The sequence below is a fragment of the Euprymna scolopes genome, chromosome 14 (assembly GCF_053919585.1).
Source record: "Euprymna scolopes isolate OS-2025 chromosome 14, ASM5391958v1, whole genome shotgun sequence".
Taxonomy (NCBI): domain Eukaryota; kingdom Metazoa; phylum Mollusca; class Cephalopoda; order Sepiida; family Sepiolidae; genus Euprymna; species Euprymna scolopes.
In genome coordinates this window covers 107,815,070-107,829,973 of record NC_136495.1, presented here as the reverse complement: position 1 = coordinate 107,829,973, position 14,904 = coordinate 107,815,070, and the positions used below count along the sequence as shown (strand labels likewise).

General features: G+C 31.0%; 1 protein-coding gene across 5 annotated transcripts in view; it reads right to left on the bottom strand.

Moving 5' to 3' along the window:
* The window catches only part of LOC145293208 (SCY1-like protein 2), a 207,101-nt gene that overhangs the window by 72,614 nt on the left and 119,583 nt on the right, over positions 1-14,904 (bottom strand). For all 5 annotated transcript variants that reach the window (XM_080139727.1, XM_080139728.1, XM_080139730.1 and 2 more), the window contains exons 4-5: positions 12,593-12,737; positions 3,956-4,105 (exon numbers count right to left, since the gene is read on the bottom strand). In XM_080139727.1, coding sequence (XP_079995853.1) covers positions 3,956-4,105; positions 12,593-12,737 — 295 coding nt within the window. The remainder of the gene's footprint in view (positions 1-3,955; positions 4,106-12,592; positions 12,738-14,904) is intronic.

The following is a 14,904-nucleotide window of genomic DNA, read 5'->3' as shown; positions in this document are numbered from 1 at the left end:
ACAAATACACCTTTTTAAAACTCACATTAGGAAGAAAACACAAATTATTTTTTCTAATAAACACATCCATTATTACGAACCATTTTTTGTGAGAAATTTCTTAAATATATTTGTTTTTTTACACTTGATAAAATATTGCAAAATCTAGCAGCATCCATTGAAATTGCATGGAATCAACAAATATGCTTTGATAAAGTTGATATTTTTCTGGATAACACAAAAAAAATTATTTTTTTTTAGACAGAAAAATTTATTTCTTAAACAAATTTTTTTAGACAGAAAAATGAATAACATGCAGCAAATATGAGTTTATTAACTTTTCTATGGAAATAAGTGTCCATTGTATTATGTAATGGGTGGTATTAAGATGACGTATGTATTATTCTTTGGTGTTGACTATTCGTATTAGGAAGAGTCTTAGTGTGTTCATGTGTGTGATCATGTTGTGAGATGCTAGATATTATATATATTCATTGTGAGTGTTCATATTGTTGAGAGATGGAGACGTTGGTGAGATATAGAGACAGAGTACATATAAAGAGAGAGAGAGAGAGAGTTCTTATATATAACGAGACAGACAGGTAGGATACAGATTACTATAGGAGAACCAAGCCTGTAATTCAATGAGAGGAGATTTATGAATATCTTGATAGATAGACCGAAAGTGCATTTGACATTTGCGTTGACAGTTGTACATTTTTATAAACACAAAGTTCATATTAATACAATTTCACTTTACCTTTGTTTTGGTAGAATGACACAACACAAGACGGCAGTTATAAAAACACATGATGATACGTTTATTTCTTCTTCGACCGGTCGGACATGATTTTGTATTTCAGCGATTCAAAGTTGTTACATGGTTATTTCTAAACCCTCTCGCTTCCAGAGGGTGCCTCGACTCTAACGGAGAATCGGTCTGATCTCCTCTGCTTTTCTGATCTGACTGATCTGATTCTCTTCTCTAATCTCTCCCCCTAACTAACTTCGAACCCTCCTATATTGAGAAATCATTTCTGCCCTGATGTCACATCGTCACACGTATGTCTGGTCAACGTGACCACAACTCACGCGGTTCCAACATGCGCGCTTTGCACGTTTTGAAACCATTTCTGACGACCAGGAAATTTCCCATTCTCTTTGTTGTTTTACAAAGGAATTTAACCTACTTGTATAATTCTGTAACCGATATTTTATTATGCATTCTTTCTAAGAATTGTGACTAGTTTTTCCATCCAAATTGTATTTATTAAATATTTTAACAGAATCAACAATTTACTGGACATTCCATTTATAATAACATTCTGTGTTTATTTTAACTTATGATTGGAATTCTCAATTCCAAGTCTAGCTTGGCAAGTTCGAATCCTTGACTATCCTATTTCATATATACATTTAACTAATTCCTTATTTTTTTACTTACATGAAAAGGGGACAGCCCTTATCATGTAACAGTATTTAAAATATAAAACTGATCCAAATGAGATAAATTAATAAGTACTAATGAATACTCAGAAAGTAATATTGTGCTACATAGTTCAATATAAATAATAAATCATACTGTAAGAAACAATCTTAAATTTAATCTTTCAGTCCGGCACCTCTTTCAGACAATGTTCTTTTTTTCCCTGTTTCTTTTGAATATTTCCTTTTTTATGTAACATTTCACTAACTTTTTCTTCAGTGAAGATGCGTTGCACATCAAATTTACGAGTTCTTTTCTCATACCATTACAACAATGATCATGTATTATTATAACAATAGTCGATACCAAGGTTACAAAGAGAGGTTACTCTCATATTCTTGTCCAGGGTTAATAGATTGACCTTTATAAAGTCAAATTTTGAGAATTTGGACTTTTTTTCAAACAGTTTGGCTTTCAAAAACTGAATTTGATCTTTTTCAAAGTGTAACATACAGACTAAGAAAGAAAAAATAGCAGAATTCCAATGGTTAAAAATAAAAAAAAATATATTTTTTAAAAGATTAAATACAATTATTGGATAACCAGTCATGTTAGCGTTGACTACACCTGACAGAATACAAAAAAAAAAAAAAAAAAAAAAAAAGAAACATTTGCTCCCAGAGAAATAAATTTGTATGCTATGAAGGCTGTCTTTAAGAATCGAGTTGAGCCAGGTGTAATGAGACAAAGAATCTTTTTTTTTTTACAGAAATCGTTCCAGACAAGATGTAAAGCTACTTAATGTATGGCGCCAATAAACGCAACAGATGATTATTGCAAAGACCTTAGTTTTGAAAAGACGAAGGTTAAAAATCAGTGGGAAAAACAGAGTAGGAAAAAAGTTAAAAAAAACCTATGGTTCATGGAAAGAAGCTACTGGAATAGGAAGTTGTATTGCAATGAGGTATTAAAACAACGAATTAATGGAGACCTCTAAATTACATACACGCATCTCAACTGAAGGAAAGCCAGCAGAAGACAGACCGAGAAAGACTTGGAATGACTCGGTCAAAGATAACCTCTAGCAATGTCACATGAAAACTAATTAAAATGATAGTTTCATGGAAAAAAATTATTTTATGCTGCTATGACTAACACGTAACGTTTTTTTTTTTTATGTAAATTTGCTCTAGATAAAGTGTCAGGGCTTTATGAAACTAAAACTGTGATGTAACAGTTATGAAAATATCCAAAAATTAAAAAAAAAACAATAAGGTAGAAGATTAATTATTATTGATGAAAATAGTTTTTGAAGACAATTAGCAAAAAATTGAGTTTTGCAATAAAAGAAACCAAAAGGTTCTAATTGAAACAAAAAGAGAGTTTTCTTTTCTTTTTTTTTTTTTTCTGAAAACTGAAAATATTTGGCCAATTTAGCAAAAACTTAATTGTCTTTGAAAACTGTTTTCATTAATAATTAATTTTCTACCTTATCGTTTTTTTTTTTGCCTTTTTGGGATATTTCGTTACTGTGACCTGACAATACCATTCGTTTCGCTTGAAATTCAATATTTCAGTTTTTGAATTTCACTACAATAATGAAGAAAAACCAGTTTTTTGTTCATTTGCTTATTTTAAAAAATGCAGTCTGAAAAGAAAAGAAAAAAAATGGAAAAAAAAACTTGTTTAATTTTGCAGATGACAGCTCTGGACAAAACATTTTTAAATATTGGGTGAAGATAACCAAATCATGTTATATATATATATATATATATATATATATATATATTGAGAAATGATACACGAATTACCATTAGCGTATAAAGCTTTGTGTAAACAAATCGAGCTTAGGTATTTCGGACGGTGTTAAAACATTGTTAATTCATGACTCGAAAAGCAGCCACCAATTAGCGTAATAGTTAGGAGCCTTGACTGTAGTACAGGCGGTCGGGTTTCAATCCTGGCTTGAGGTACTTGCCTGTCTAGCCGTACTGATGAGCTGCGAAACAGCGAAACAGTACTGTATGTGGATGACTATATATATATATACTTTTTTAATTTGGATCTACAAACAAAATAAAGCCAGAAAAAAAAAATAGATGCTTCTATATTATGCAAATGGAAAAAATATTGAATTTCAAGTGAAACAAATGGTACCTATGTAATTGTCATGTCGTAAATAGTAACATATCCAAAAATTAAGAAAAAAAATTATTAATGAAAAGATTTTGTGAAAGGAAACAAAATCACTATATTACGTTTTCTAAAAAAAGAGATAAGTCGACAGGGGAGATAATTAAGTTCTATTGCTTAGATATCACATGATGAACGTAATTCAAAATGTCGGACAAAATTTATTCCCCCATATAAACTTTATTGAAAACAGTTTTTTATAATAACTTATTTTTTTACCTTATTGTTTTCCATAATTTTTGGATATGTTACTATTTATGACATGGCAATTACGTAGGTACCATTTGTTGTACTTGAAATTCAATATTTTTTTTTCGTTTGTATAATAGAGAAGAGCCAAAAAATATGTTTACTTACAGTCTGATCTGCAGTATTTGAGTTTGGAATACAAAAATCAAAGCCGCAGAGTTTCCAGGCACCATTTCGGTTGACAATGATCGATTCTGGGCAAATATTATGATGCATCATGTTGACATCAGTGTGAAGAAAAGCCAAAGCTTCGATGAGCTAAAAGAAAAGCAATTAAAAATACATAAATTGATTCGCGTCACAGAAAAAGGGCAAAAGGAGACACATTGACAATGGCAAATTATAAGATAGCGCTTTTCTCAATTTTCTTTTGGAGAGTAAAATGTGGACCCCAAGTATACTTTTCGCAGACCCATAACTTCTGTTTCTCTTATTTTGTCCTTCATGTTTTCATATTCTATTAGCAATGTTTTTTTGTTTTTTTTGTTTTTTTTACATGGGTGTCACCACTTATCAAGGCCCAGAGGCCACTCGAGGATAAGGGTTAATAGGTATAAATTAGTCATTGTGATTTTAGCATAGTAAACAGTGGGAATTTTGTAACTTGGATTACTTAGGGGGACGATTCAATTAGAACTTGTTCACATTGGACTTTTTCTTTTTTTTTTTTTCATAGGTATCAACACATTATCAAGGTCAAGAGGCAACTCAAGGATAAGGGTTAAAGAGTGTACAGTAGAAATTGGACAATATAATAATCATTAGTAATGAAAATGTTTCTGACAAAAGGAGAATTGCTGTTTTCTGGGTGGGAATCGATCCATATAACACTTATCGTAGGCTAGTTTTTGACCGTGAAATTTTTAGCTTCTTACAACAAGTGGCTTCATGCCTTGTCTGGAGTAATTTCCATGAAAAAATAAAAAGAATTCTTCTTGCAATTATGCTTTCTTTTCTACCTTTCTTTCTTTCAGCCTTAGCAGCCACAATAATAAGCACAAAAAATAAATCAATACTGAATCTTTTTATACCAATGTTATTTTTACTATCAATTCCTTGTTCTTCTTGTCTACCTATCTTTCCACCTATCCAGTTTCCCTTTTGGTACCACAGTAAGTAATAATAATCCTTTTCATACATCCGTATTAAAGCAGAAACGTAACTGAGTTCATGTCTTTTAACTCACATCCTGCTGAAGTCCCGGAAGAGCCAAGCAAAAGGTCTCACATCTGTTCCCCGTCAATGTCTCAGCTGGAACTGAATTGTATTTACCCGCAAAATAACTGGGCAGAAACAGAAATGGCGGTAACCAGGTTGGCTTAAAGCAGCATGTATGCCCACAAATGTTAAATTTACCTTATGTATGGATATGCCTATTTTTTTTTTTTTGGATATGTCTATTTCTTATTTTCAACCAAATCACAACTTATTACTAGGCAAGAAACTGTGTAAATACAAAAGGAAATAAATCTCAGTTATATAACTGCTACAGTATACTAGCTGAAGTACCTGTCTACTTCAGGTTTTTGTTTTTTATTTATTTAATTTTTTTTTTGCAAAGATTAGAAGTTAGGAATTAAAAATGTTCATCCATTAAAAAAAAAATATTGAAGTTTTTGATGATGATTGATACCAGCTACAAAACTATAGCCAAAAAAGGTACTTGTACAGTTTAATCAAGACATTAAAAAAATGAAAATATCAAAAAAGGTTATATTGTATGTATCCGTTTTGAACTGAAGATCCTCAAAAAAAAAAAATTTCACTTAATTTGATAGAATAGTTTTTTTTTTTTTTTTTTTTTTACAACGGAAAAACACGTTTTTATGACAGCAGGTTGAAGGTAAACATCTTTGAATTTTAAAAATTTTTGTTTGAATTTTAGAAACGCCATTTAAAGAAATTTAAAGCGCCGACACTCCCTCCCCATCTTTAGTACTAGCTTTTCTTCCTAAAAATAGAACCTTTTTGCTTTGTATCATAACAAATTGTTTTTTCGCTGTAAAAAAATAAATAAATAAATAAATAAATAAAAATACTTGATGAAATTAAGTGAATTTTTTTTTGGAGAACTTCATTCCATAATGGATGCGTACAATTTAAACTTTTTCCGATATTTTCATTTTTAATGTCTTGATTAAACTGTACAAGTACCCCAAAAAATAATTTAAAAAAAAACAAAAAAAAAAATCTTTAGCTAACTACAATATGGTCATCTTCAAGTCAAATGTAAACAAGTTCTTGCTGAGCATTCCCCTTAAAAAATCGAATTATACCAAATTTCCACTACTAACGATTACTACACTGTTGTTCCGATGACTACCGTACACCTGTTAACCCTTATCCTCGAGTGGCCTTTAGGCCCTGATAAGTTGTGACTCCCTTGTAAAACACAAAAGCAATTGTATGGTGTGGTTGGTTGGTTGTTTTTGTTTTATGGCATATCAACCCTTTTCAGGTTATTTAATGCCGAATCCAGTGATTTTGAAGAAAATTTTTTTAATAGAATATATTTTTTTTTTTCAAGTCGGTTTCTATTTAACCCATAGTTGGGACTAGTGTTGGGACGATTCCTAATTTTTATACGATTCCGATTCCGATTCAAGGAAAATATTGATTAACGATTCCGATACCAAGTACGATTCCGATTCCTAGGGAATTATTGTTTTGAAATATACCAGGTAGTTTTATACTTATGGTCGGTAGTTCCCAAATATGTTCCCTAACTTTGGAAGAGATATTTTATGTCTACACCGTCGTGTTTTGGTTTAAATAAAATTATTATATAGTAAACTAAACGGAAAAATTAGCAAAATTTATTTTAGAGAAAATTTATTTTACTTAATTGGAATACAGAAAAAAAAAACAAAGAAAATAGAATTTATCCTTCAGAGCAAAAACAAATAAAACAGAATTTATATAACAGAACAAAAACATTAAAATTAGAGAATAAATACACACGATTCATTATTTTGGTCCTCATAACAGATTTAATGAATTAAATAAAAAAAATATAGCGGAAGAGAAAGAAAATATATACTAATTAAATATAAAAAAGATAAATATTTAATTTAATAATTTATAAATGAACGTGCATAATGAAAAAAACAATATACCACGTGACATGGCGCCGTAGATACAAAATAACCTTTCCAAAGTTAACGACCATATATGAGAAATACCATTAATCGAAAGTTTTTGTGTTTTATACCAAAAGGTAGGTATAGCGAAAAGTTACAATTAAAGGAATTTCAAAAACGATTTTTTGTTTGGCTATTGATAGTTGTATTTGTGACGGCAGTTCTTCAGACCTCCATAATTCACAAGTAGTTAACACCTATTATTTTTTCTTACTTTTTTCATTGCTTTTACACGTTGTTTCTAACGTGAAGAATAAGTTTAGCCAAACTAATTTTGAAATAGGGTATATCAAAGGAACACATATAAAAATGATACCACTATAAAAATCAAATGAAATACTAGATAAAATTGAGCAAACATAATTACCAAAATTACAGAAAAAGATATAAAAAAAAAAAAAAATGGGGAAGTTTGTTGAGTGAAATGAATTATTGAAAGAAAATTAATTGAACTAATAGAAATGTTAAATAAAAAAATGTCACATTTCAATATTTTTTTATTAAATTCTCAGGGTTGTCGAAATTAAAAATTATGTGATTTTTTTTATTAGACTTCTTTCGAAGCTTGTTACCTTGAAAAATACATTTAAAACCCTGTTTTTTTTAAAATAAATTGAAAAATAAACGCAATTAAAAAAATTTAATTGATAATTGAAACTTTAAAAACATATTAAACATTGAAAAATTACTTATATCACAAATTAACGTCCAATAAAGTAGATCCAGTCTTCATACAGGAATTCGGTTATAATAAATATATCTTTCCCAAACTTAAAAATTAAATCTTTTTTTTTTTTTTTTTTTTTTTTTTTGGAGAGAGAGAGTGCTTTAAAATCGCTGGGGAGTGCCGCCTAAAATTTTAAAGAAGTAAATTTTAGGAGTTTAGTGCCTTTCAAAGACGCTTATCATAATTTATTATCATCATTTAATTTCCTTTTTTTTTCTCCCCCCCCCCACACCTTTCCACGTGGTTCAGTAGTTAACCAGTGATCCTGTTGCTGTCAGTCAGCTATCTTTATCTAAGTTTTAATTTCTAGTTAAAAGAATTTTTCATGAATAGAATCAGCATTTTTAAAAATTATTTTTTTTGTTGTATATATTGTATTTACTCTTTGAAATTAAGGAGGGTTAAAAAAAATTGGTGACACCTAGATGGTGACGTAGGCAAAAAAAAAAAAAAAAAAAAAAAGACACTACGATTTCGACCCTCACTAATAAAAGTGCTCTGAGTGACTAGTTGGTAATTTTTTGTTCCTTTTCTTTTTTATTTTGCTCCTCCAATTTATTTGGATGCTTCATAGTTAAATGTTTTAACATGTTGGTTGTGGTCATGTTAGATGGTTTTATTCCTCGCGATATTTTAATTTGACAGACTTTGCAAATGGCTTTCAACTCATCATCTTCATCAACTTCAAAAAGTTTCCATGGAAGACTTTTTTTGGACTTTGGGCCATATTAGAAAATTCAGTTTATCTGTAAACAAATGATTTACTATTAAATTTTGTTTTAAAGCTAGTCACTTATTTGGATAATTAATTGAAAATAATCCGCTAAAAGACAAAAAGAAAAAAATATAAAGGGATGGGGCGGTAAATTGTACCAACCAGTAGTTAACAAAAAAAACTTATAGAATTTAATTTTTGAAACCAATGTATAAAAGTTTACATAATGAAATGCAAATATGCATTTTCTTTTGAATTTTTTTTTGGTTGACTGTGTTCAATTCACACATGGTTGATGCGGTTCAATATTGTTAAACTATAAGTCTTAAGTAAAATTCTATTAATAAATACTTTTTAAAATGAAATTATTTAATTAATCGTAATTATTTAGACATAAAAATTAATTGATTACAAAACCTTTTAAAAATATATATTAATTTCTTTTTCGTTCGGCAAAAAACTGCGCAAAACACTTTTAATTTTCAATTTAAAATTCTAGAAAAAAGATTATATTATTCTGCTTTTAATATAATCAAATTCAGGGTTTTATCTTTCTGGAGAAAAAAATAAAAAAAAATAATGGATTTTATTTCAATGAAATTAAAAAAAAAAAAAACTTGACTGAATTGAATTAATTACCCTTAAATTAACGAAAGGGTTATTTAATAACTTTAGGTTTGGAAGAGATAGGTATGGGGTCGATTTTTTTGAAACTTCAAAAGAAGCCGACTACTGTCAAAACTTTGCGAAATAATACAACGTGATCAATTTCATTTTAGAGATATTTCTTTCAAAGGCCTTCTTTTAAAAAAGAAAAAAAAAGTATATTGTTCTATTAAACCTTTTACTGTTTAAATAATTTGACTTTGCTCGTTTTATTTTAAGAAAATATAAGTTGAAAAAGCATTTTCATTCAGTATTAGAAGATTTGTCAGTAAAAAAAAAAACAATCGCCAAAAAGATAAGCGTTTTTTTTTAATTTTTACTCGCAATGTAGAGCCCTGCATACTTCTTTTCAAGTTAACTCTTTTGTAGTTTTGATTACAATAGATTTGAATGAATGAACCTTGTAAGGGAGGGGAACTAAGCATTGCCCTGTTAATAATGAATTTCTTTGGTTTCTTTTTATAACATGCTACATTTCTCTCTTGCGGTTAGAAATATCAGGAAATTTTTTTTTTTTTTTCAACATCAGACTGAAAGAATCGTAATGAAGGAATCGGAAAATTAAGGCATTTTTTAACGATGCGATTCCGATACCTCCCAAAATACACAATTCTTACGATTAACGATTCCGATTCCGATTAATCGTCCCACCACTAGTTGGGACCCTAACAGGTACTACTACTCTGAGTCAGAGTGAACCTGGGAGCAATGGCAATTAAAAGGTGGTTCCACATTCCCCAAAGCCTGCAAGCTGGGGCCTCACCATCGGATGTAGTTTAAGGTCATATCCAGAACCTGTATGGTGTGAGATTTGAACAGACGATGACACGAAATATTTGAATCGTGAATGTTTTATCCACATATGGCCACCAATCAAACGAAAATATTTTGTCAACTTACTTAGATGAGTTCAGTATAGTGATACAAAATTAAAAATCTTTTTTCTCTCTCCATATAGATCTAAAATAGTTTGTATAAAAAAAGGAACACAAATATAAAAATATTTCTGAACATTTATCAAATATGTTTTATCCAATTTTTAATAAAAATAAAAAAGGATAAGTGTTTTCTTTTCAAAGTAAACGATACATCAAATACATACAACAATTTCACATGGAAAGTATCGGATTGTTTCTTCTTTAATCAGATTTTTTTTTTGGGTGGGGGTTCAATACTTATCGAAGGCATTCTGATACAAAAGGTATCTAAGAACACTCCCAAACACAAAGTACAGTTATGGTAAATTTAAAAAATATCTGCCCAGCCATTTTGGAGTCTACAGGGAACAAACTCACATACGCACTAAGTGCCTTTTATATAAGAAGAGATAGAAATCTTTTTCTTCACTTTTAATAAAATTAAGGTGAGAATATTACCAATTATTATATTTTGTCGAGTTGGCTAATAATAGAAGATATTAAACTAGAAAGTGAACTTTTAAAATGTTTGTTTTTACTGTTATTTTTATATACTTTTAATATGTTGATATTATGTTTCTGAATGTTGGAGACGAGGAGTGATTATTTGTATCTTTCGGACTACTGTTCTCATCTTGAGTGTTATGATAATAGGAAAAGAGAAGCTAAAAAAATATTGGACCTTTAATTTTGAATCATGAGTTTTAAAGAAAACTCACCAACCTTTGACATCGATAAGGAAATTGGATCAAAGACATCAATTACAAATATCTAATTTGTTTGGGTTTTAGATCAACCACTTTAACAGCGATGCACACGTACAAACAACTTTTATATATAACTTTGTTAGAATTAAACTGTGGAAAAAAAAAAGTTATAATTTTTTTTATAACTTTTCTAGAATTTTTTTTTTTGTTTTTACTGTCCGTATAAAAATAAAATAAGTGAAGATTTTTTTTTTATTGTCTTTTGCGATTCATGAGAAACTTTTTATGCTGTGGGAATTAATTTTACATACTTTTAATTTTTGCATTCATCCATTCATTGGTGTCTATCAATCATGTCTGATCCTGGTTCTGTAGGGAAAGGCTGGTAGCGGGTGGCGCAGTTGTTCTTTGCGTCAGGCCTGCTTCTCCTACCATGACTGGCAAAGTTCATCCTCGCCTCGATTGAGGCTGCTGATGAACTGGTGCTTCCACACGTCACGGTGGGCAGCAAGTGCCTCCCAGCTTCCAAGGTCTATGCTGACCTCTTTAACACAAATCTTTGAATCAACGTCAATGCAAGAGAGTGTATCTAACCATTTGATACCCAGGATCCTCCTAAGGTTGCGCAGGTGGAAGGAGTGGAAGCACTTTTTCTGACGAGAACATTCAACATTCAAGAACTTCTGTCACTCCGAAGAAAATAATACGCATACACTATCATGTTAATATATAGATTCTCGCCATGGTTCATATTAGCTGGGGGGGGGGGTCCTTGCTAATGGAGTCAGAAATGGCTTCATGGCTGGATTCAAAACTTCCGACCGGCAGTAATCATAATGCCTTACACTGATGATTTCTGATCAAATCAAAACGTGCTGATTGCAAATCAGTTTAACTTAAATAAAATCATTTAAATGTGATACTGTATCTACATACAACTTTGCTTTATATGAACGAAACAATGAATGGTGGCCTAAAAAGGATCATACCCGTTACGGATGGAACACAGTGATGTAAGAGGAGTGGGAGGATTTGACGGATAGAGTATGGAAGTATTTACTGCTTTCTTTATGGGACTACATACTTCAGAGAAGCAGTTTCTTTAGAATAAATGTTATAATTTTTAAACAGAGAATGAAACACATCCATAGTTTGTTGAAACACACTTTAGAAATTACTGTAAGTGTTGAGGTTAACGGATATGTTTAGGGTTAGGGTTCTGTTATTTTCTATGTTTACGTAGGGCAAAAAAGAAAGAATTGAGATAATTTTATTTTTTTTGTTTCATTTTATTTAGTTGCAGTTCTCAAAAATCAAAGGGTCCCCTTCCTGGGGCTAACACTTGATCTCTGCAGGAGATATATATATATTTAATTAATCTGTTAAAATCTCCTTTGCGTCTCAAATGTTGAGTTAGTAAATAAGTTAAGAATATTAATTTTCATGTCACTTATTTATTATGTTATAGTATATCTTTCTCTTGGTCTCTTTGTTTGACTAGATTCCAAGACAAGAATTTATCTAGTCTGGTGGAGTATCCAGCTTAATGTTGTTACTATAGAGAGACAAAGAAACTTTAAACACTCAAAGATTGTCTAGTTGGCATTCACATTCCATCCAGTAGGCATTCAAGTTCTATCCAGTAGGCATTCAAGTTCTATCCAGTAGGCATTCAAGTTCTATCCAGTTGGCATTCAAGTTCTATCCAGTTGGCATTCAAGTTCTATCCAGTTGGCATTCAAGTTCTATCCAGCAAGCATTCAAGTTTTTTTACATGTATATATTATGTGAATATGCTAACAGCGAGACAAAACAAAGCTACAAATATAATCTCTTTGAAGGAGTTAATAATTAGTAAACAAAATGTTTTTACCTGTAACAGGCCGTATTTGATCTCTACCTCATAAAGTTTATGCTCCTCAAGTTCCTTCGGCAGATGTGGTGGCAAGTTATGATAACATTTCACAATATTTGCAAGGCTAGCAAATACTGGTTCAGTAGCAAATGCCAGGCTTTCTCTGAAAGTAAACGTAAAATAAAATTTTTACAAGAGTAAGTAAAAAATAAACCCATATTATTTTAACTATTCAAACTATTATTCTCATCTTGAGTGTTTTTTTCACATTTCGATAAATGAATTCTCCGACTTCCTTAAGTGCATTTTAGCGAATTCGGAAACCTTTCCGTCAAACTTGGCAATTTGGAAAGAATTTCGAACGGAACTCTTTATTTAATCCACAAGGGTAACAATACCTGGCGTAACGGATAAAGTACTTAATGAAATTCAGTTGTATGTGATATGCTTTTGAAGGTTCAATCATCAATGTGGGTGATACTAGGAATACAATTGCAAATTACTGAGGATTTCTACCTGGTCATGGCTGACAGAACAATAGCATGCTATCTCCATGGATTAAATAAAGGGTTTCGTTCAAGTTCAACAGAAAGGTTTAAAAATTTGATAAGATATACCTAAAGAAGATTGGAGGTTACATTGACATAAATGTTGTGAAAATAAAACTCAAGATGAGAACAGTTTTATATATTTCTTGTCGTACTGGAATAACTAACATGATTCCATACAATAGCCATATGAATTCTCATGAGCATGAAACACGGAAAATTTTGTGTAGCTTAATTGCCATATATTTATTTTCAAAACTTGCTACCTAGCTCTACTAATGTATTGCGCAATGTTGAAGTAGATACTGAAAATAGATACATAATATATATATATATATAATGAGAATAATGGAAGTAGTATTCCGACGAGATAGGGAGACGAACAAGGAACAAACCAAGTTACATATGCATCAACGTTTTGTCTTTATTGTAAAACTTTTTTCTGGATGAATAAATTGAAAATAAAATACCAGCACAATATTTGAAAATGTATTTGTTGTGAAAAGTATGACTTTGTTCTACTTCAGAATGAAAAAAGTTGCTTAAATAATTATTTTTAATATCTGCAGACCTACAAATATTAGAATTTCATTGTTTCAGGAATCATCAGTGTAAGGCATTATGATTACTGCCGGTCGGAAGTTTTGAATCCAGCCACGAAGCCATTTCTGACTCCATTAGCAAGGAACAACCCCCCCCCCCCAGCCAACGTGAACCATGGCGAGAATCTATATATTAACATGATAGTGTATGCGTATTATTTTCTTCGGAGTGACTGTCGGTTAATTGTTATGATCTTCCATTTCTTGTAATAAATAATTCTTCATAAGTTTTAGTTTCGGTTATAACTGAAGGAACTCAAGTTTATATATATATGATGATTGCAACGTATTGTCAGACGAGTGCCACTCCCTCAGACACGAGCCCAAAAATGACTTCCATTGCTACAGGACCATTTTAATAGACAAATGCTTGAGGGAGTATCTATACACAGATGATGTTACAGAGTCTTAGCTTTGTACGACAGCTGAGTCTCTCTCTCGGTTCAAAATGTTGTGATCCAGCAAAGAGCAAGATAGCCAGCAACAAGTTAAACTGCAGACCAGCTTATTGCGGGTACTGGTCTCCTGCTTTATGGTTTTTTAAATCAGAGATTTGCTTCTCCCAGAAAGGTTGCCTTCACCACGGCTTACGGGAGCCCTCTCGACCCCAACACACACATACACACAAATATACATGGTGCTAGTTGGCCATTGACCCAGAAAAAAGGGTTCATTCGCATCTTTGGAAGGTCTTGTTTTTAATCCTTCAGGGAGACTAGTTGCCCTCCTCACCAAACAAGTCTGGAGGAGGAACCAGTTTAGTCGCCAGTAACCCGACCATGAGGCAGGTAGTACTGGGTTACATGGTACCAGTAGCATATGACATGACATATATATATATATATATATATGCATATTTTTTTTTCGGTTTCGATTCAAGCTAATGCACCCAAGTCATATGAATATATATATATTTTTTTTTAAATCACAACTTTATAATAAATAAGAATTGATAGAACATTAACTCTATAATAATATATACGAAATCCACATGAATTAAAATATAATATTTAAGCGTATTTTGCAACCATGTTATGCCGAGCATCCCTGCTAGCTTAAATAAATACTTTTGCAGTTTTAACAAAAGAGCTACAATAATATCAGGGCATCTCCATTTACGCTGAACATGCACAGAATGTCAACATCAATATATTACATATGAAAGAGTTCGCTGCGAAAT